The 24,033-nt window shown below is 42.7% G+C and overlaps 1 protein-coding gene across 1 annotated transcript; it reads right to left on the bottom strand.

Annotated features, from left to right (window-relative positions):
* Positions 1-149: 149 nt before the first annotated feature.
* Positions 150-16,958, bottom strand: LOC140122663 (cytochrome P450 2C5-like). Its single transcript, XM_072143766.1, has 10 exons — positions 16,826-16,958; positions 13,652-13,839; positions 11,266-11,428; positions 10,917-11,066; positions 8,925-9,085; positions 8,329-8,505; positions 6,829-6,970; positions 5,600-5,781; positions 4,562-4,703; positions 150-383 (listed from the first exon to the last, which is right to left on the bottom strand). Exons 2-10 carry the CDS (start codon positions 13,823-13,825, stop codon positions 205-207), a joined length of 1,470 nt encoding a protein of 489 aa, XP_071999867.1. The 5' UTR covers positions 13,826-13,839; positions 16,826-16,958; the 3' UTR covers positions 150-204.
* Between the last annotated feature and the right edge of the window lie 7,075 nt (positions 16,959-24,033).

The following is a 24,033-nucleotide window of genomic DNA, read 5'->3' as shown; positions in this document are numbered from 1 at the left end:
ATTACATTAATTACTCATCAATTCTACCAATCAGTGCACAGTGGTGGCTTCCTCTACCTTCATAGATCAATCCCAAACCAAAACGTTTTCTCACTTCTGCACAAAGATTTACGGCTCAATTATGAGAATATATTTCAGTTTTTAAAAAAAAAAAATTTAATATAATTTTTCCCAAAAAACCCCAGTAGTGAAATAAACCCCAGTCTATCTGCGGGGCACAGCACAGATTTCATTAGATTTGGGGGAATTAGTGAATCCCGTCTCTGGGGTCAGGTCCAGTTCTGCACCAGGTGCTGGACGGAACGTGAAGTTTTGCAGCAGTGAAGTAAAGAAGAGAAAAAGCTCCATTTTGGCCAAAGTCTCTCCTGCACAATTTCTTTTCCCTAGAAAGAAAGGCAAGTAAAAAGATGAGTGAAAAATGTATTAAAACCTGTGGATTTCAGGTTTTTAAATACATATATATCCATGTGAAATTTTTTCACAGTTCACAGGCCCGTTTAATGTAGAATATATGTGTATATATACAGGCAGTCCCCGGGTTACATACAAGATAGGTTCCATAGGTTTGTTCTTAAGTTGAATTTGTATGTAAGTCGAAACTGTATATTTTATAATTGTAGATCCACACAAAAACTTTTTTGCCCCAGTGACAATTGGAGTTTCAATTTATTTTACTGTGATTGGACCAAGGATTATCAATAAAGCTTCATTACAGACACCTTACAGCTGATCAGTGCAGTCTGGGACTATAGTAACATCCAGAGACTTCACCAGAGGTCACAGGGGGCAGAGGGGTCCGTCTGTAAATAATGGTCGTCTGTAAGGCGGGTGTCCTTAAGTAGGGGACCCCTTCTTAAGTACACTCGACTTACATATGACCCCTAGTTACAAACGGACCTCTGGATGTTGGTAATTACTGTACTTTAGTCCTAGGCTACAATAATCAGCTATAACAGTTATCACAGGTGTCTGTAATGAAGCTTTATTGTTAATCCTGGTTCTAATGACAACCCAACATTTTTAAAATCCAATTGTCACAGAGACCAAAAAAGTTCTGGCTGGGATTACAATGATAAAATATACAGTTCCGACTTACATACAAACTCAAGTTAAGAACAAACTTACAGACCCTATCCTGTATGTAACCCGGGGACTGCCTGTACTCACCTCAGTCCCAAAAAATTCCTTAATATTCAAAATTGTACTTAATTCTATTAATAATGATATTTAAAATAATGATAGATATTTAAATGATCAGGGTCTAACTACAGCTGCCACACCTGCCACAATAAAGAATAGCGGATGTGCACCATTGTATACATATTATACTGCACATTGTATAATGTGGTGTATATGTGGGGTGTATAGGATGTATGTGTGTGTATGGTACAGTATGTATGTGTATATGCTGCATGTCTGTGTATGGTACAGTATGTCTATATGTGATGTGTATATGCTGTATGTCTGTGTATGGTACAGTATGTATGTGTATATGTGATGTGTATATGCTGCATGTCTGTGTATGGTACAGTATGTATGTGTATATGTGATGTGTATATGCTGCATGTCTGTGTATGGTACAGTATGTATGTGTATATGTGATGTGTATATGCTGCATGTCTGTGTATGGTACAGTATGTATGTGTATATGTGATGTGTATATGCTGCATGTCTGTGTATGGTACAGTGTGTATGTGTATATGTGATGTGTATATGCTGTATGTCTGTGTATGGTACAGTATGTATGTGTATATGTGATGTGTATATGCTGCATGTCTGTGTATGGTACAGTGTGTATGTGTATATGTGATGTGTATATGCTGTATGTCTGTGTATGGTACAGTATGTATGTGTATATGTGATGTGTATATGCTGTATGTCTGTGTATGGTACAGTATGTATGTGTATATGTGAGGTGTATATGCTGTATGTCTGTGTATGGTACATTATGTATGTGTATATGTGATGTGTATATGCTGTATGTCTGTGTATGGTACAGTATGTATGTGTATATGTGATGTGTATATGCTGTATGTCTGTGTATGGTACAGTATGTATGTGTATATGTGAGGTGTATATGCTGTATGTCTGTGTATGGTACAGTATGTATGTGTATATGTGATGTGTATATGCTGTACGTCTGTGTATGGTACAGTATGTATGTGTATATGCTGCATGTCTGTGTATGGTACAGTATGTATGTGTATATGCTGCATGTCTGTGTATGGTACAGTGTGTATGTGTATATGTGATGTGTATATGCTGCATGTCTGTGTATGGTACAGTATGTATGTGTATATGTGATGTGTATATGCTGCATGTCTGTGTATGGTACAGTATGTATGTGTATATGTGATGTGTATATGCTGCATGTCTGTGTATGGTACAGTGTGTATGTGTATATGTGATGTGTATATGCTGTATGTCTGTGTATGGTACAGTATGTATGTGTATATGTGATGTGTATATGCTGCATGTCTGTGTATGGTACAGTGTGTATGTGTATATGTGATGTGTATATGCTGTATGTCTGTGTATGGTACAGTATGTATGTGTATATGTGATGTGTATATGCTGTATGTCTGTGTATGGTACAGTATGTATGTGTATATGTGAGGTGTATATGCTGTATGTCTGTGTATGGTACATTATGTATGTGTATATGTGATGTGTATATGCTGTATGTCTGTGTATGGTACAGTATGTATGTGTATATGTGATGTGTATATGCTGTATGTCTGTGTATGGTACAGTATGTATGTGTATATGTGAGGTGTATATGCTGTATGTCTGTGTATGGTACAGTATGTATGTGTATATGTGATGTGTATATGCTGTACGTCTGTGTATGGTACAGTATGTATGTGTATATGTGATGTGTATATGCTGTACGTCTGTGTATGGTACAGTATGTATGTGTATATGCTGCATGTCTGTGTATGGTACAGTATGTATGTGTATATGCTGCATGTCTGTGTATGGTACAGTGTGTATGTGTATATGTGATGTGTATATGCTGTATGTCTGTGTATGGTACAGTATGTATGTGTATATGTGAGGTGTATATGCTGTATGTCTGTGTATGGTACAGTATGTATGTGTATATGTGATGTGTATATGCTGTATGTCTGTGTATGGTACAGTATGTCTATATGTGATGTGTATATGCTGTATGTCTGTGTATGGTACAGTATGTATGTGTATATGTGAGGTGTATATGCTGTATGTCTGTGTATGGTACAGTATGTATGTGTATATGTGATGTGTATATGCTGCATGTCTGTGTATGGTACAGTATGTATGTGTATATGTGATGTGTATATGCTGTATGTCTGTGTATGGTACAGTATGTATGTGTATATGTGATGTGTATATGCTGCATGTCTGTGTATGGTACAGTATGTATGTGTATATGTGATGTGTATATGCTGTATGTCTGTGTATGGTACAGTATGTATGTGTATATGTGATGTGTATATGCTGCATGTCTGTGTATGGTACAGTATGTATGTGTATATGTGATGTGTATATGCTGTATGTCTGTGTATGGTACAGTATGTATGTATGTGTGTATATATGCTGTTTATGCTGTAAGTGTGTTTGTATGGTGTAAAGTGTGTATATACAGTTGTACTCAAAAGTTTGGATACCCTTGCAGAATTTTTGATTTTTTTCAGTGAAAATTAATGATTACACAAACTTTTTTTTTCACTCATGAGAAAAAACAGTAGTTTGACAATAAATGTCTTCACCCAACCACTAACCATGAGTGGAACATATTCATATTCTCTGAAAAAGGCAATGTAAGCCAAAATTCTGCAGGAGTATGTAAACTTTTTAGCACAACTGTACACAACTGTTCATTTATTGTATGTATGTATGTATGTATGTATGTATGTATGTATGTATGTATATGGTACTGTATGTATGTATGTATATGGTACTGTATGCTGTATGTGTGTATGTATATGGTACTGTATGTATGTATGTATATACACATATATATGTATGTTTACATTGTATGTATGTACATGGTACTGTGTGTATGTATGTATATGGTACTGTATGTGTGTATGTATATGGTACTGTATGTGTGTATGTATATGGTACTGTATGCTGTATGTGTGTATGTATATGGTACTGTATGTATGTATATACACATATATATGTATGTTTACATTGTATGTATGTACATGGTACTGTGTGTATGCATGATTATATGTATATATTTTTATATTAATAATAATAATAGTAATGATAAATAATAAAACATACAATGATAATAATAATGACTATAGATGACCAAATTTTGCAAAAAACACCTATTCAACTGATTTGCAGAAATTTTCCAACAGATACAATTCATGGCAAAATCTAAATCGTCAGAATCGGGTGATGTTGTAGGGGTCCAACTTCCTGAGGCTTTCAAAAAGTTGCCAACCTCCTGGAGCCCTGACCGGGCTGGGGGGAGATTGGGGCCTTCTACTCCCAGATAGATAAGGTCAATGCTATACAGGGTCTGGATCCTTCCAAAGAAAATGTCATGAATGAATAATATTACCTATAGAGAACGGTATAAAGGCCTCGATCCTCCTGAAGTGTCCATCAGAGTCAAGGAAATGCTCTGGATAAAACTCGTCTGGTTTCTCAAAGTATTTTTTATCTCTTAGAGCTGAATGTAGCAGAGGCATCACCGATGTTCCCTGGAAAAAAAGAGATAAAAATGTAAAGTAATTGTAAATGCTGAAAAAAATTGATAAATCCCTTTCAAGACCAAGTTTTTTTTGGGATTTTTGTTTTTGGAAATCTACAACCAGGATGAAGGATTGTAAACCAAGCACACTGACATACTGGTGTGTGTCCCCTCTGGCAGGATCCAATTTTATTTTAGCTTCTTATGCCTTGTTTGTTTTTTTTTAAAAAAAAGGCTTTAAAAATTATTCAAATCAACCTGAGGGGCTCCAGGCTCAATAAATGGCCCCTTAGGCTAATTTGCATAATGTTTAAAGCCTTTTTGTGAAAAAACAAGAGCATAAGAAGCTTGAAGAAGATTGGATCCTGCCAGAAGGGACACACACCAGTATATTAGTGTGCTTAGTTTACAATCCTTTATCCTGGTTGTAGATTTCCTTTAAATGTTTTGTGCCATGCTCTAGGAAGCTGGAAGAAATTTACAAATGTGGTGGAATAGGCCAATGTAATATGTCTGTTAGGTGCTGAGGTCTACTGTGACACATAAGAGATTAACTGCTGACACTGATCACTACAGTTTGTGGCAGGTGTCTTCTGTTATATACAGCAGACACCTGCCATGTATGGAGTCCCGCAGACCTTTCCATACAATGTTTTATTACCGGTTGCCATCATTTTACATTGAAAAAATGTAAAAAAAACACTTCTGTGCTCAGTCAGCCCCTTCTATCATAGTTTCCCAGGACTATATTCCACACTGGCCCAGATACAGACACTGGTTCTGATATTCACCCAGACCATAGTGTCTCCTTGTATTATGGATTACTAGAAGCACCCTAAGATTTACAGCAACACAAAGGCCAAGTAATTGGATTCCTGAAGTCCAAACAAGGGAGAAAAAACCTACCTTTGGTATAAAATAACTTTTATAAGTGAAATCTTGAGATGTTGCAAGTAAACCAATGGGGACCAGATCCACGAACCTCTGAATTTCATGGATGACGGCGTCTGTGTACGGCATTTGTTTCCGGTGCTCCATCTGAGGTTGTGCCGATCCCATCACTTGTTCAATTTCACTTTGTACTTTTTCTGTTAAAACAGAGACATATAATATAGTTATATCCCAATATAATCACATGTACATACGGGTATATCCGACCTTATCTATCATAGAGCCTGGAGATGAGCAGCTTTTCTAAACGACATGGCCTAATGATTCTGCACCATGAAGTATGATGCTGTGTGCGGCTATGTACGGTCACCTAGTGGTTACGTTGTAGATTACAGCCTGATGAGGGTTTTACTAGCAGGTTGTGATATTGTATTAAACGTGTCACATGACTAGAAGTCAAGAGAGTACGTATTAGAACCACTAAACCACCAGCAGGTCTGGTCTCTCCATCTGATGTCACATAGAATCAGAGAATTTGTGAAGGGGTTGACCAGGGCCATGTTCTTGTCCATGGAGATGGAACATCTGTGACTTACTGTGACTATTCTAATAACAAACATGTATATGTGGCTAAACCTAAAGGAAGTATCCAAGAACGCTCTGGAAGATATAGAGACTTGTGGTCGGGATCCCAGGGAATCTCTTGGATGGTTGGGTTACTCTTCCTCAATAAAAGGATAGTTTTCTGAAACAGGGTTGATCAAGATTAAAGTGTGAAGGCCAAAGCCAAGGATCTGGCGCAACCTCAACCAACTGCAACTCTTACCATCTTTTCATGAATGCCAAAAATTCTTCTCGATTCCCAACTATTCCCTGGAAACGAATGTAGTTCCAGCACCCAACATACTAATTTGGCTCTACTGCGACAAAATGGTTGTTTCAGGCTCCAACCCAAGATCACCTACATTACAGTGGAGGGCCTCGTTAGCATATTGGGTGCTGAAATATATGGAATGATTGATTAGTAACAGTGGAAATGCAAAAAGTTGGAGTTGGTGGAAGTTGTAGAAGGTCTTCTTCAAACCCTTTGCTCTTGGATCTCCAGGTCATGGTCCCCAGAATGGACATGAATTGTCCGCAGTAGTGATAAAGGAGCAGAGATCCTCCACATCTTGTAAATTATTGTAACTTTAGGGACAACTGTATATGTTATTTTTTTTTGCTCCATTAACAATGTTTCTTACGTTGAATTTCTGGATATTTCATCATCAGCAGAATAGCCCATATCAATGTGGTTGACGTGGTCTCCATGCCCGCCCCAAACAAGTCTGAAACCAGAACAGTCAGATTCTCGTTGTGGTAATACTGGGATGATTCTAGCTTTCCCTAAGGGGAAAAAAGCATAAAATATTATAGTTTCATAGTATATAAGGCTGGAAAAACATGGAGGTCCATCAAGTCCTAGCTACAGGGCATAGAGTGTTGATCCAGAAGAAGGCTAAAAGGCACCCCATACTGCTCCTAAGCCAGTTGGGCAAAATTAGGGAAAAATTCCTTCCTGACCCCAATATGTTTCTATGTTTACTCTGAGTGGATGGAAATCTGACCATGGTCATGTGATGTCACACAGGTGCATGGCTCATTATGTCCCTGGTCATGTGATGTAACACAGGTGCATGGCTCATTATGTCCCTGGTCATGTGATGTAACACAGGTGCACAGCTCGTTATATCCCTGGTCATGTGATGACACACAGGTGCACGGGTCATTGTATATACCTGGTCATGTGATTTCACACAGGTGCATGTCTCATTACATACCAGGTCATGTGATGTCACACAGGTACACAGCTCATTACATACCAGGTCATGTGATGTCACACAGGTGCATGGCTCATTATATCCCTGGTCATGTGATGACACACAGGTGCATGGCTCATTACATACCAGGTCATGTGATGACACACAGGTACACGGCTCATTACATACCAGGTCATGTGATGTCACACAGGTACACGGCTCATTACATACCAGGTCATGTGATGTCACACAGGTGCCTGGCTCATTATATCCCTGGTCATGTGATGACACACAGGTGCATGGCTCATTACATACCAGGTCATGTGATGACACACAGGTACACGGCTCATTGTATACCTGGTCATGTGATGTCACACAGGTGCACGGCTCATTGTATACCTGGTCATGTGATGTCACACAGGTGCCTGGCTCATTATATCTCTGGTCATGTGATGACACACAGGTGCGCGGCTCGTTGTATACCTGGTCATGTGATGTCACACAGGTGCGCAGCTTAGTTAGTTTACTCTCTGTTATAATAACAACTCATGCACCTGTGAGACATCACATGACCATCGACAGATTTCTATCCACTGGAAGTATAACATAGAAGCTTTTTATAGCAGAGATCTAGAAAACTGTAAGGAATTGTTACAGAAAGTACATCGGAAAATTGTATAACTTTTCCTTATACAAAGAATATCAATTATCTGCTGAAAATGGACGACCCCTTTGAGGTTATTCTATGGTCCAGGAGAAGGCAGGGGCGAGGTTATAGTGTAAGAGCAGGAAATGGAGTACAATGAGGCTAAAACATGCCAACATTTCAGGGTCAATTATGGCTAATTTGCATCTTATCAGATTTAATCAGTCTGCAATATTATGATTGTAATGATAAGATGAAGCGGTGAAATGTTTGGGGCAGGATTAGTTACTTCCTCCTACCTCTTGTTGCTTGGCTAGAAAAGTATCGACGAGGTTCCTCTGGTCATTGATGTCCAGCTCTTTCTTCTGCTCTGTAAATGTCGCTCTTATAAAGTCATAAAACTTTTCAATGTTTTTAAAAAACGTTTTGTGAGGTCCAGGCAGCAACTTTCCCAAAAATGGATAAGAGTCATACAACTACATCGTATGAGAAAGAAACATGTATATTACTGACTGAATCTAGATAATTGATATATATATAAAGATATTTAAAAATTAAATATTAGATACGAGATAGAGATAACAGACACTAGGCACGCTAGTGTTACGGTGCTTGGTATGGGGACCGGAGGGCTGTCCTACAGCCTGGCAGGTCTCCAGCAGGTGGTGTGTGCAAGAAATATGGAGGGAGAGGCTGATGTACTGGTTTCTCCATGGGGCAACCCCTGAATGTTTGTAGTAATGGATGGGGAGCCCGTGGTAGTAACAGCCGTATCCAGGGATCAACTCATCAACATTGTGCAAATCAACTCACAGTTCTTTATTGAACAACAGGTAGCAGGCAACGTATTCCATCGTCAATAGTTAGGGATGAGATAGTATTAATAATAACTTACTAAAACCCAGGGGCTGCTTTGAAGTTTTACATTTTCAGCGAGTGTATCCATAAGCCTGAGGATGGTCGGATCATCATATTCAAATCTTTTGCTGAGCAGAATGGCCACAATGATATTGGCTACAGCAGCAGTAATACAGCTCACATTACTAAAGGGCTTTCCTGAAAAAAATTCAATATTTTTACATAATATTTTGTTATTTTTATATTTAATTTGTTTATGGCACCTTTATGGTTTTTGCAAGAGATTATGTTTATACCAAGAATGTGAAGATTTAGAGACTACAGTTTTTCAATCTATTTGAACAGTTAAGGCATGAGAGAAGTGTGAGCCCTGCAGTTTTCATTACCTGCCTACTTGCCAGCACTGCACTAAAGCATCGGTGACAACTGGGTGGCAGTACCTACCCTGGCTTCATACAAAAACAGTAAGAAGAAAAACAAGGGAGATAGACAAATAAAAAGGTCAGGCAAACGGAATCAATACCAAGATGGGGGCGAGGTGCAAAATTGTAAGTAGTTAAAAGGTCCAACCAAAGAATCACAGCAAAAGTACAGTAGCAAATACGGATAACCAAGAGCCAGAAAACTTGTCAGCATCTGCATAAGGATTGAAATCAGAATATATGCAGTGAGTGCACACCACCCCAGGAGCTGATAGGAGCAATGACCGGACACACTGCCAGGACCGTGCACCCTCAGACTAGAATCAATCAGTCCTCTGCAGGGCGCACACCTGGGTAATGTACTCAGCCAGGAAAAGTCCAACTACTGGACCTGCAGGTGTTCTGACACTAGGTCCACTTTTCTTTTTTGCCTATTGTATCAATAAAGAGACTCAAATCATTTTACCAATGGGGATTTATAAATAATATCCTACCCTCTGTGCCAGGAAGTTTTGAGGTATTATTGAGCACAGCTCCAGAGTTCCTCTTCCCTAAAATACATCTGATTAGAAGTTCATTTTTCTCTAATTCTTTCCTTATTGCCTAATGTATGAGTCCCAGCTATAAGCGCCAGCAACACCTGGTGCTAATCTCCCTCACAACACCCCTTCCTCAGCCATGTCCCTTCCCTCACCACGCCCCTTCCTCAGCCATGCCCCTTCCCTCTCCCTCACCACACCTCTTCCTCAGCCATGCCCCTCCCCTTCCCTCTCCCTCACCAAGCCCCTTTCTTAGCCATGCCCTCTCCCTCACCACACCCCTTCCTCAGCCATGCCCGTTCCCTCTCCCTTTCCCTCACTACACCCCTTCCTCAGCCATACCCCTTCCTTCTCCCTCACCACACCCCTTCCTCAGCCATGCCCCCTCCCTTTCCCTCACCACACCTCTTCCTCAGCCATGCCCCCTCCCTTTCCCTCACCACCCTCCTTCCTCAGCCTTGCCCCTCCCCTCTCCCTCACCATGCCCCTTCCTCAGCCATGCCCCTTCCCTTTCCCTTACCACCCTCCTTCCTCAGCCATGCCCCTCCTCTTCCCTCTCCCTCACCATGCCCCTTCCTCAGCCATGCCCCTCCTCTTCCCTCTCCCTCACTATGCCCCTTCCTCAGCCATGCCCCTTCTCTCTCCCTCTCCCTCACTATGCCCCTTCCTCAGCCATGCCCCTTCCCTTTCCCTTACCACCCTCCTTCCTCAGCCATGCCCCTCCTCTTCCCTCTCCCTCACTATGCCCCTTCCTCAGCCATGCCCGTCCCCTTCCCTGTCCCAGTGTGAAGAGAGAGTTTTCCCTGCTTCTTGTGTTTCTGTATGTATGGGTGATGGTAGGCTTTGGGTATGAATAATTAGAAATTGGTAAAGAACTGTGTATAATTTTATGTTTATAGACATGTAATATCGATATGAATTTATCAATGTTGTTTGTTGCAGTTTATTCCAGCCATTAAAATGTACATAAAATATTCCTGTTTCATTATTTCCTCAGAGGGAACACCTCCTATAGAATAGATGCAATGGATGATGGTATTACTGGGAAATAAAACATGTACCCCTCACCTTCGTATGATCTCAATTTCTGCACTAAACATTCGGCCTCCTCAGTGATCTTGTCTTCTATGGTCTTCTTCCCCATTCCATAATCTCGTAGTGTAGAGATCGTAAATCTTCTCATTACTTTCCAGTTCTCTCCATTGGCGAGCACAATGCCTAGATGGAATGAATGTCAGAAGAGTCCATTTTTAGGAGAGGGTAGACAATCTGTAGACACTCAACTCATCTGTAGTGACAAGGTCCCCAATGGCCTTCAAGAATAATGTATGGACATGGTTGGTCCTTAAGATAAAACTACTGGGAGAAGAGCCCCACTTGAGAAATGGAAATTCTTATGATCCCTACAACGACTTACCGTAGCCTTTGGTTGTTTTTGAAAACACTGGTGAAAATGGTCTGTCCGAAATAAATTCTGCATGGTCCACGAGGACTTCTTTAATAGTATCATAGCCGTATAGGAAGACTGATTTTGACTTTCCCAGCTTGGCACTGAAGATTGAGCCATACTCCTTACCCCACTGTAAATGCAAGATATAACCATAAAGGTATTAATTGCAGAGAGAAAAGTTTCACTAAACTCACTGTCGGTACTAAAGTTTTTAAACAAGTGGTTGGTAATAAGGTTCTTCTCTAAGTCTCAAAGCACAGCAGATTAAACTTTAAGCATAATTAAACTTTGGAAGATTTTTTTTATTTTAGAAATGAATACTGCAGATGATAATAGAAAACTTTGGAATATGCTTCATTCAAGAAAAAAAAAAGCTTTTCTGTGCCATTTTTTCTGCTCCTTTCTTCTCCTGCAGTTAGCAGTGTTATATGAAAGTCTTCTCGGCTCCACACACCTCATACAGATAAGGAGAGGAGGCTAAAGATCAACTTTTTTCATACTTAGTAAATATTTCCCCATCTCTATAGGAAGATAAGACTATCCAGTGACTGTCTGTAAGGTGTTATGATATTAGAAGTTGTATCAGCTTCTCCTCATCTTTCAGCTGTCTTTACGAGAATGTTGGTTTAAGTGGAGGACTAAAGGCGCATAAAGATACATTTCCACTTGTAAAGTCTGATAAGAAGATAAGATTATCCAGTGACTGTCTGTAAGGTGTTATAATATTAGAAGCTGTATCAGCTTCTCCTTATCTTTCAGCTGTCTTTACGAGAATGTTGGTTTAAGTGGAGGAATAAAGGCGCATAAAGATACATTTTCACTTGTAAAATCTGATAAGAAGATAAGATTATCCAGTGACTGTCTGTAAGGTGATATGATATTAGAAGTTGTATCAGCTTCTACTCATCTTTCAGCTGTCTTTACGAGAATGTTAGTTTAAGTGGAGGAATAAAAGAGCATAAAGATACATTTCCACTTGTAAAATCTGATGTGTTCAATAACAAAGTTTCTAAAGCTGTCTGAGATGGGGTGTCCTTATTTACTCAGACATGAGAAATGTAACTTCTCGTGCCCATCTCTACTGCTGTACAAAACAAATATTCTTGGGCATAAATCTTCAACTATTGTTAAACTCTGTATTTTGTGGATCATATGAAGAATATTACAGTAGTCAATAGCAGCAACAACAACACAAGAAGAAAAGACACAGGACAAGGTGCAGTATCAGAAGAACCATAAACTGAGCAAAAATTCAGAGCCAGGAGCTTAAGATTGGAACGTGTAAGACACATGGATCCCAGCCAACAGGACAAAGATGAATGTAAATCCAAAGTTGAGTATTAGGTAGGGAGTCAGAATCAGAAAGTACAATAAAAGACAGGAGTCAAAAGCAGGAAATGAGGTTTTGGATCTCTGCAGTGACACGGAGTAGGGACCCTATTAAACATATTTTAAGTATCCCTTGCAGTAATGGAGAAAAAAGTATGATCACCTCAATCCTGCAAGTGTCTGTAGATGAGCTCAGTGTATTAGTACACCAAGTCCTATCTGAGTGAGGACGGTGGATTACCACTAGCCATTATTTGCACAATGAGTAATTATAATATCTTAATATTATGTTTGTTATTTAATATTTAACCATGTAATACGTATGTTGTATTTGGGAGCAGGTGTGCTAATTGGCTGACCAACCAGAACCTTCCAGAAGGGAGTACCTAGAGCTAATTAAAGAGGTTCAAACTTTACCTTACTAATGTGTGTTCTCTGTCAGTTTTGTGCAGATTTCTGCTTGTCTAGCTGATCTTGAGGGGAGATAGGGGTGAAATGATCTTCTTCCCAGGCTATCTGTTATCAATGTGCAGAGATGTAGCAGTGGCTGTGTGTGCTTGATCTGCACACAGGTAAAGAGGAGGGAGGATGAGCAGCTCCTGCTGGTAGAATGGAGTGCTGTAGTGATACTGTTCTGATAGAAAAGGAGGAAAGTCACACATGACATGAGTATTGAGTAGGGAGAAAACCGTTGTATTACATTGATACTATGTTTGTGATTGAGCTTCTTTATTGACTGAGTTGCAATGTTAGAGTTGGGAAAGGTTCACTATATACAGCCCGCTGTACAAGGCCACATGGGAAATGTAGTCTCAGCATGTAAATGAGCACTGCAAGAAATAAATCCAACTACTTTCCCTGTGTCTTCCCTGTCTGCTTCAGGTCAATTTCCTGACACAATTCTCTACCACGCCTATCATATGTCGGATTCATAAGTCATGAATTGATAGTGGGGTCTTTCGAGATTCAGTGGGGAGTCCAAATCTATTATGGGAGATTATGTAGTGTGGTCATTCAGTATTACCTGCATAAATGTCTTCTGGGGTCTTCCTACGTCCATCATGTGGAAATTTCCAATAATTGGTAGAGGTTTTGGTCCTGGTGGAAATTTTTTGTTGCTTTCTTGTCTTTGTTTCTTAAAAATATTGGCCAAAAATAAGATGACAACAACAGAAAGGAGAATAGTGGCCAGATCCATGGTGAAAGGCAGCCCTGTAAAACATTTAAATAAAAGACAAAGTTTACAGAAAATATTATGTCACAATAATTAATGATATATCCAGGTGGAGGAACATGAAGACTAGAAATATGAGGGGCACAGTAAGGTAATTTCTGTGCCAATGGGGTATGGATAATTTATGTGGAGGGCACAGTGTGGTCATTTGTGGTGTGAGAGGTATATATGATATGTGGGGGCACAGTGCGGTCAGTTGTGGTGTGAGGGGTATATATGATATATGTAGGGGCACAGTGTGGTCAGTTGTGCTGTGAGGGGTATATATGATATATGTGGGGGCACAGTGTGGTCAGTTTTGGTGTGTGGAATATATATGATATATGTGGGGGCACAGTGTGGTCAGTTGTGGTGTGAGGGGTGTGTATGATACATGTGGGCGCACAATGTGGTCAGTTGTGGTGTGAAGGGTATATATGATATATGTAGGGGCACAGTGTGGTCAGTTGTGGTGTGAGGGGTATATATGATATATGTAGGGGCACAGTGTGGTCAGTTGTGGTGTGAGGGGTATATATGATATATGTGGGGGCACAGTGTGGTCAGTTGTGGTGTGAGGGGTATATATGATATATGTGGGGGCACAGTGTGGTCAGTTGTGCTGTGAGGGGTATATATGATATATGTGGGGGCACAGTGTGGTCAGTTGTGGTGTGTGGAATATATATGATATATGTGGGGGCACAGTGTGGTCAGTTGTGGTGTGAGAGGTATATATGATATATGTAGGGGCACAGTGTGGTCAGTTGTGGTGTGAGGGGTATATATGATATATGTGGGGGCACAGTGTGGTCAGTTGTGGTGTGAGGGGTATATATGATATATGTGGGGGCACAGTGTGGTCAGTTGTGCTGTGAGGGGTATATATGATATATGTGGGGGCACAGTGTGGTCAGTTGTGGTGTGTGGAATATATATGATATATGTGGGGGCACAGTGTGGTCAGTTGTGGTGTGAGGGGTATATATGATATATGTAGGGGCACAGTGTGGTCAGTTGTGCTGTGAGGGGTATATATGATATATGTGGGGGCACAGTGTGGTCAGTTGTGGTGTGTGGAATATATATGATATATGTGGGGGCACAGTGTGGTCAGTTGTGGTGTGAGGGGTATATATGATATATGTGGGGGGGGGGACACAGTGTGGTCAGTTGTGATGTCAGAGGTATATATGATATATGTGGGGGCACATTGTGGTGAGTTGTGGTGTGAGGGGTATATATGATATATGTGGGGGGGGCACAGTGTGGTCAGTTGTGGTGTGAGGGGTATATATGATATATGTTGGGGCACAGTGTGGTCAGTTGTGGTGTGAGGGGTATATATCATATATGTGGGTGAACAGTGTGGTCAATTGTGGTGTGTGGAATATATATGATATATGTGGGGGCACAGTGTGGTCAGTTGTGCTGTGAGGGGTATATATGATATATGTGGGGGGGGCACAGTGTGGTCAGTTGTGATGTCAGAGGTATATATGATATATGTGGGGGCACATTGTGGTGAGTTGTGGTGTGAGGGGTATATATGATATATGTGGGGGGGCACAGTGTGGTCAGTTGTGGTGTGAGGGGTATATATGATATATGTTGGGGCACAGTGTGGTCAGTTGTGGTGTGAGGGGTATATATAATATGTGTGGGGGCACAGTGTGATCAGTTGTGGTGTGAGGGGTATATATGATATATGTGGGGGGAACAGTGTGGTCAGTTGTGGAGTGAGGGGTATATATGATATATGTGGGGGCACAGTGTGGTCAGTTGTGGTGTGAAGGGTGTATATCATATATGTGGGGGGAACAGTGTGGTCAGTTGTGGTGTGAGGGGTGTGTATGATACATGTGGGCGCACAGTGTGGTCAGTTGTGGTGTGAAGGGTATATATGATATATGTGGGTGAACAGTGTGGTCAGTTGTGGTGTGAGGGGTGTGTATGATACATGTGGGCGCACAGTGTGGTCAGTTGTGGTGTGAGGGGTATATATCATATATGTGGGTGAACAGTGTGGTCAGTTGTGGTGTGAGGGGTGTGTATGATATATGTGGGGGGCACAGTGTGGTCAGTTGTGGTGTGTGAGGGGTATATATAATATATGGGGGCACAGTGTGGTCAGTTGTGGTGTGAGGTATATATATGATATATGTGGGGGCACAGTGCGGTCAGTTGTGGTGTGAGGGTTATATATGATATATGTGGGGGCACAGTGCGGTCAGTTGTGGTGTGAGAGGTATATATGATATATGTGGGGGCACAGTGCGGTCAGTTGTGGTGTGAGGGTTATATATGATATATGTGGGGGCACAGTGTGGTCAGTTGTGGTGTGAGGGGTGTATATGATATGTGTGGTGGCACAGTGTGGTCAGTTGTGGTGTGAGGGGTATATATGATATATGTGGGGTACAGTGTGATCAGTTGTGGTGTGAGGGGTATATATGATATATGTGGGGGCACAGTGTGGTCAGTTGTGGTGTGAGGGGTGTATATGATATATGTGGGGGCACAGTGTGGTCAGTTATGGTGTGAGGGGTGTATATGATATATGTGGGGGCACAGTGTGGTCAGTTGTGGTGTGAGGGGTATATATGATATATGTGGGGGCACAGTGTGGTCAGACAAAAACTGGTGCAGGGGCTCTAATGAATGTGGGTCATTCTCACTGCTGCTGCCTCTGTTTACAAATAAGAATAATGGTGATGGGAGCCGAGCATCCAAAAAGAGGGTGGGTAAGAGGCGTTACTTTGTTTTCTATTTCCTTCCTTCCTGCCCTGCCAGGAAGCTTTGGAGAAGGATGCCCAGTTCGAGCTCAGATCCCCCCTGATACTGACACTGACTTTATTAGACTCTGTTTCCAGACTTTATCTATCTGTTTAGAAGGAAGAGAAACTACACGTCCAGCTGTGGGAAGACGAAAACACAAGAGCGATGGCCGCACAGTATAATGTAAGAGAAGATGAAGATCCTCACCTGGACCGCACAATACAGGGGACTCCACGCTCTGATCTTGTCTTCTCCCTTCTGTCCTCAGTATTAGGATTGTACAGAGTTACTCCACCAGGAGCTCCACCCCACCATTAACCCTTGGCAAGCCTAACGTAAGAGTCAGCAGTTACGTTCAAACACAATGGAATTTACTACATGATATTATAGTAGATATGATATTATATGATATTAATTATTAATACACTCAGTATGATAAGGAGTGGGATGGGAAGGTCTATAATGATATAAACCATCATGTCCATTACACGTTTATAATGAGACTTCTTTAACCTTATGACTTCTTCATCACCTTCAATTAAAAAGCATTAAAAGCATTAATTAAACCAACTTTATACACTGTAGGCAGGTATAGTCATCTCCGGTTTTGGGCATACAACATATTTCTCCAAATATACAGGGGCAAATTTACTTACCCGGTCCATTTGCGATCCAGCGGTGCGTTCTCTGCGCTGGATTCGGGTCCGTCCGGGATTCATTAAGGTAGTTCCTCCACCGTCCACCAGGTGGCGCTGCTGCGCTGAAAAGCATCGGAACGCACTGGAGTTCACCGAGCTGGGCTGAGTGAAGGTAAGTGCAAGCTCCGCGACAGATTTTTTCTTTTAAATGCGGCGGTTTTTCCGAATCCGTCGGGTTTTCGTTTGGCCACGCCCCCCATTTCCGTCGCGTGCATGCCCGCGCCGATGCGCCACAATCCAATCGCGTGCGCTAAAATCCCGGGGCAATTCAGGGGAAATAGGTGCAAATCGGAAATATTCGGGTAACATGTCGGGAAAACGCGAATTGGGCCCTTAGTAAATGACCCCCACAGTCTACACACAAACACTGCAAGGTCTGCACCTTCCTATTGTCCCCCTATTGCCAATTTGTATTGCCCCGGGATTTTGGCGCATGCGATCGGATTGTGGCGCATCGGCGCTGGCATGCACGCAACGGAAATCGGGGGGCGTGGCCGAACGAAAACCCGACGGATTCGGAAAAACTGCCGCATTTCAAAAAAAAAAAGTGTCACGGGACTCGCACTTACCTTCACCAAGAATAGGCCGGTGTACTTCAGTGCGTTCCGGCGGGCCTCTGCGGACTTCAGCGCAGCAGCGACACCTGGTGGACGTCGGAGGAACTACCTTAGTGAATCACCGGAAGACCCGAATCCACCGCAGAGAACGCGCCACTGGATCGAGAATGGTCCAGGTAAGTAAATCTGCCCCGTTGGGTTAAGAGATGAAGAGGGGAATCAGACTACTCAGGGTTTGTTTGTAGTCTGTTGCTATGACTGTTGTAGAGGAACCTTATATACAAATGGTAGTGGATTTTCTTAAACGTTTTCCAGTATTCATCTCCTGACTACAAGATACATTTGATTGTTGGGGTCTGACTGAAGGTCTCTGCTGGTCAGGAATTTGGGGGGATGAAAGTTAGGTCTCCCCATGTTGAAGAGGACTAATAAGATCAACCATCCTGTATGTCCTCCTAGAAGTCCAATAGAACCCACAATGCTTTGCAGTACAGAACACCTACATTATATCAAACAGTCAATGGCACTGGTTTGGACCCTTAGGTGGGAGGTGGTCCGTAAACATGGTAGGGGGCCCACATTGTGCCTAGAAGATTTAGCTTCCATGTCTTGGAGTCTCGTGTCCTCAGTTCACCCTTCATGTGAATGTGTTGTAGTTTATTTATAATCCTTGGACACTCTCCAAGCTGACACTGCCCGCACATAGTACAGTTGTAAAAGAGAGAAGTCAATAGAGGAAGGGGCGATAATGTAGGGAACAGAGCAAAATCCAGCAAAACAACCTGTACCCAACAATACGGACAAGATAACTGCTGCCCCCCCCCCCCCCAACCTCTTAGCTCACACACCAGGGACCCCAAATCTCAGCCCTTGTTAATAGTAGTAATTATCATTCTGGATCATAGTTACCAATTGTTATTTGTCAGGATGACTGCAGTTAATGGTTGTAACAAGAGAGGGTGTAGTCATGCAAGTGGCCAAGCTCTGGGTTAAGGGGTCCATAAGATGTGCGTACCATCTATGAAGAACCAAACACAATACAGTAAATTACAACAGTAAAGTATACGAGATGATGTAGTGATCTGTGATGGATGACCCTCTCTCTCTTTGTGAGCGGCATATAATAGTATAGGTCCCCCTACCCAGGCCCGGCTCCAGCACCTGGCCAACCCGGGCAAGTGCCGGGGCCCCGGGGTACTGGAGGGGCCCACTCGGGCCCCCGGATCAATTGTACCAGTGTCGCTATAAGACACTGGTACAATTGATCACCATCCGGATCGATCACTTTTCTGCCTCTATGCTGCGCTGGTCGGGAGCACAGCATAGAGGCAGAATCTAAAAAATCTCACCTGTCCCGGTTCCCACGATGAGGCGCTCCGCAGGGTATGAGCCGGCTCTGAAGCCGGCGCACATGATGACGTCATCGGATCACGTGTGCCGGCTTCAGAGCTGGCGCGTACAGGAGGCCAAGGCCAAAGACAGCTGCAGGCGCTGCTCCGGGGGAACCAGGAAAGGTGAATTATTTTTTCTTTCCTCCGGGGGGAGGGGTTCAGTGTGTCCGCAGGGAGAGGGGGGAGGGAGGGGGTCAGTGTGTCAGCAGGGAGGGGTCATCGTGTCAGCAGGGTGGGGTTCAGTGTGTCCGGAGGGGGGGTTCAGTGTGTCCGCAGGGGGAGGGGGGATTCAGTGTGTCCGCAGGGGGGTGAGGGGGTCAGTGTGCCCGCAGGGGGGTGAGGGGGTCAGTGTGTCCTCAGGTGGAAGGGGGGGGGGTGGTCAGTGTGTCCGCAGGGGGAGGGGGGGCAGTGTGGGAGGGAGGGCGGCCCATGGAGGGGCCCACTAAGGCTCTGTCGCCCAGGGGCCCACTAAAACCTGGAGCCGGCCCTGCCCCTACCTCTGGGCCCTTGGAAGCTGAGCCCGCTCCATAGGCCGTACGTCCAACATGGATTGGGTCCACAGTCTTTGTACCTCTACAGTATAAGCTACAACCTTCGGGGGATATGGACTGACCAAAACTGTTTAATATGCCTCAAGCCACATTATACTGCAATATCAGGGTGTATAATACAGAAACATAATGATTTAGTAGTGAAATGAACAGAAAACCAAAATAATTCATACCAGCTTCTACACCATGCACCCATAATTTCTACATAGCCCCCAGCTTAATTCATTGATATATACTACCACTATAATGATTTCTTCCTATATAGCCCCCAGCCTAAATATACTGTATATACATATGTATACAATGTCACTGGGAAACGTGACCCCCACTTCACTGTATTAGAGGTAGGGTCAAGTGCCCCAAAGACATTCAAACACGGAAGGCTGGAGAGGGAGAGGGGGAGGCTGCAACTGGGGTGATAATTGCCCTTATACATACCTCCCAACATTTGTGAAAGGGAAAGAGGGACAAAATGGCGATCCCCCTAAGCCACACCCCCAATCACTCCCTGGCCACTCCCCAAATTTTAGCCATATTATAATAATAAAAATGATCTCAATAAAAAAAAAATATATATTATCCTCATTGGGATTAGAACCCAGAACCTGCAGTGTCCATGTATAAAAATGTCACAGAGCCCCAACCAACTGAGCTATAACCTCAGTGATTATCTAGGTGTAGAATTTTGGTAACTAAGAACTATGACTACTGTTACACTGTGACACAGATTTAATGCTTTGGTATATAGGGAGGGATCTTCTCAGAGATTATTGTAATTATTGAGACTATTATTATTATTATGGAGATTATTATTATTATTATTATGGAGATGTTTATTATTATTTTTACCATTATTAATAATCATCTCCATAATAATAAAAATAATAAAATTTATAATAATAATAATAATAGTCTCAATAATTACAATAATAACCCCTGAGAAGATCCCTCTCTATATATCAGTGCATTAGTCTGTGTCACAGTGTAAATGGCAGATAACACTTCTTAGTTACCAGAAATCCTCAGCTCTGTATCACTGGGCTTATAGCTCTGTTAGTTAAGGGCCCCAGGTTCGAATCTCAGCCTGGCCAAAACTTTATGTAATTTAATTATATAAAGAGCTTGTGTCTGGGGAAGCCCTGGAGACCATATATGGACAGATAGAGATCTGACCTGATGACGTGGTCCCTGCTCTCCGCTAAGCGAAGCTGATGACGTGGTCCCTGCTCTCTCTGCTAAGCCCGACACTTCTCTGAAAAGGATTCCCTCCCGATGTCTGTAGAAGCCATTCTGTACTGTGAGTTCAGGCTTTCAAAGTATTTACTATGGGGACACAGCGCCGGGACACAGTGGGACCTGGGGGGAAAATCCGTGACAATCTGACACCTGCCCGTGTCGCGGGGCAGAGGTAAGAAAAACGGGAAAGTCCCGTCAAAATCGGGACGGTTGGGAGCTATGCTTATATAATTATAATTGCCTTATTATAATTGCCCTTTCCAAGGCAGCTAGGCAGGGAAAATAGGCTGTTGCTATATTAGGGGACAGCTAGAAATTTTTCAGGACAGTGACAGTAACTGCATGCGTATTACCATTCCGTCTCATAGCGTAGTGTCACTCGCTGTATGTGCATACCCACATACCCATATCATCTTATATCTATAGGCGTATTTGTATCTCATAGCATAGTAAAGGTAGCTGTATGTGTATAGTCATACTGTCTTATAGCATGGTGCATAACCATACCAATTTTTAATTTATTTTTTATTTTATTTTGTTATTATTATGACTGAACTTACAGTGGTCAGGCGTATTTATGAGGGGGGCGGTCCAAGGTGCTCCCCTCTCCTCTGCTTCTTCCCCAGATCACCCCTCACACACCTTAGGCTGGCAGTGACTTTATGCGGCAGTCACCGCCTTATATCAGCATTTATTGTGATGTAGTGATACACTCACCTTTTGGAGTTGTGCAGGTAGGGCACAACTCCTATTGAAGCTTGGTATGAGACTCAATGCCGCTGCCTCATTCCGCTGCTGGCTCCCCAAAGGTCCATGTGCAGTAACTTGAAGAATAAACGGATAGCATCCAGGAAGGGTGCGTTGCTCTCCTATTTGGAACGTTTGTAAAGGAATCGGCACTGGCTTGATCAAAAAGATTCTTTTATTTAAGCCAATTATGGCAATAAAATATATAAGAATTAAAACAATGAAAGGAATGACGCGTTTCGCGCTCGTGCTGAGCGCTTCATCAGATTCATGTGGTTGTATATACAGTCTTAGAATATATAGAGGTCTAAAAGCCTTGTTTTACCTGTTTTTTTTTATTTTTTGAAACATAAAAACTTTATAAGGCAAGAAGAATTGATATATTATGACAAATCCAATAGATATAAGCAATTTAGGCATTTACAAAGCATAATCATGAAATATACAATAAAAACAATGTAAAATCTTGATGAGGGAGATGTTCTTATGTTTTTATACTGGAGCTGATGGAAACTACACTAATGGCGCTGTTCATAAAACTACAACTACGGTGTCTCTGAGGTCTCAGCTTGGAGATGATTGTGTACTACGAGGACATCTAGTGGTCGTGCTATGCACGATCTCAGAATACGGGAGCCGAGAGAATACGGGAGCCGAGAGGGGACAAATTTGTTTCAGGTACATTTGAGAAACTTATCGAGGATTATCGAGGATGGGAAAACAAGCTGTATTTTCTGGTGAGGAATCCCTGATGGTTTAAGGTGTTGAAGTGTATAGTATATGGAACCGGAAAAATTAGTCTTTTTTTTTTTTTTTTTTTACAAGATGGTTTCTTGGATCTCATTTAGACCCTGTGGTGCCAGAGTATCTAGCTTATAGATCCAATACACTTCACGTCGGCACAAGGTTGGAAATCTATTTGAGACTGTATTAGGTATATGGTCAATTGGTGTGATTGAGATGGGGCATTTATTATTAGGATGGCAGAGTGTACAAGGCTTGGAGACTCCATGTAACAGGAATTTTTTCTTGATGTTTTCTCTATGTTTATTTAGTCGACACTGGAGCACTTGAACTGTTCATCCTACATATTGTAGATGACATACAGCACAGCCCCCAGTAGTATACAGCACTGCCCCTAGTAGTACACAGTTTGCCCCCAGTGGTATACAGCCTGCCCCCAGTAGTATACAGCACAGCCCCCAGTAGTATACAGCACAGCCCCCAGTAGTATACAGCACTGCCCCTAGTAGTACACAGTTTGCCCCCAGTGGTATACAGCCTGCCCCAAGTAGTATACAGCACTGCCCCCAGTAGTATACAGCACAGCCCCCAGTAGTATACAGCACTGCCCCTAGTAGTACACAGTTTGCCCCCAGTGGTATACAGCCTGCCCCCAGTGGTATACAGCCTTCCCCCAGTAGTATACAGCCTGCCTCTAGTAGTATACAGCCAGCCCCCAGTAGTATACAGCCTGCCCCCAGTAGTATACAGCACAGCCCCCAGTAGTATACAGCACAGCCCCCAGTAGTATACAGCACAGCCCCCAGTAGTATACAGCACAACCCCCAGTAGTATACAGCACTGCCACCAGTAGTATACAGCACAGCCCCCAGTAGTATACAGCACTGCCCCCAGTAGTATACAGCACTGCCCCCAGTAGTATACACAGGGCCGCCGATAGGGCAGTACAACTGGTACTGCCCTATGGGGCCCGGACTCTAAGACACTAGGGGGGGGGGGGGGGGGCCCGGCCGGTGGCCCGCAGACTGTGCGGCCGAGCCCTCTCCATAGCCGGTAAGTCTTTGCTGCATATTGCAGCAAAGGCTTACCGGTAACACCCGCGATCGGTGCTAGCACCGATCGCGGGTGCTTTCACGGAGATCGCCGCCGGCAATGCTGCCGGAGGCTCCAAAAAGATGGCGCCGCATGGGCGCCGCCATCTTGCCGTGGATCGCCGCTCCCCGATGACGTCACGGGGAGCGGTGATCCGTTGCCATGACAGCTTCGGGTCTCACGAAGGCCCGAAGCAGTCTCGTTTTAACCCATTCATTACAATGTGCTATCAGCACATTGTAATGAATGAGGAGTAAAATCCCCATATACTGCCATATTGCAGTATGGCAGCATATGGTAGGATCGATCAGACAACTTAGGGTTAAAGTACCCTAGGGAGGCTGAAAAATAGTAAAAGTAAAAGTAAAAAAAAGTTTAAAAAAAAAAAATTATAATAAA

This window comes from Engystomops pustulosus, chromosome 3 (assembly GCF_040894005.1).
Source record: "Engystomops pustulosus chromosome 3, aEngPut4.maternal, whole genome shotgun sequence".
Lineage (NCBI taxonomy): Eukaryota > Metazoa > Chordata > Amphibia > Anura > Leptodactylidae > Engystomops > Engystomops pustulosus.
Note: the sequence above shows the minus strand (reverse complement) of the source record. Positions and strands in the feature narration are given on the sequence as shown.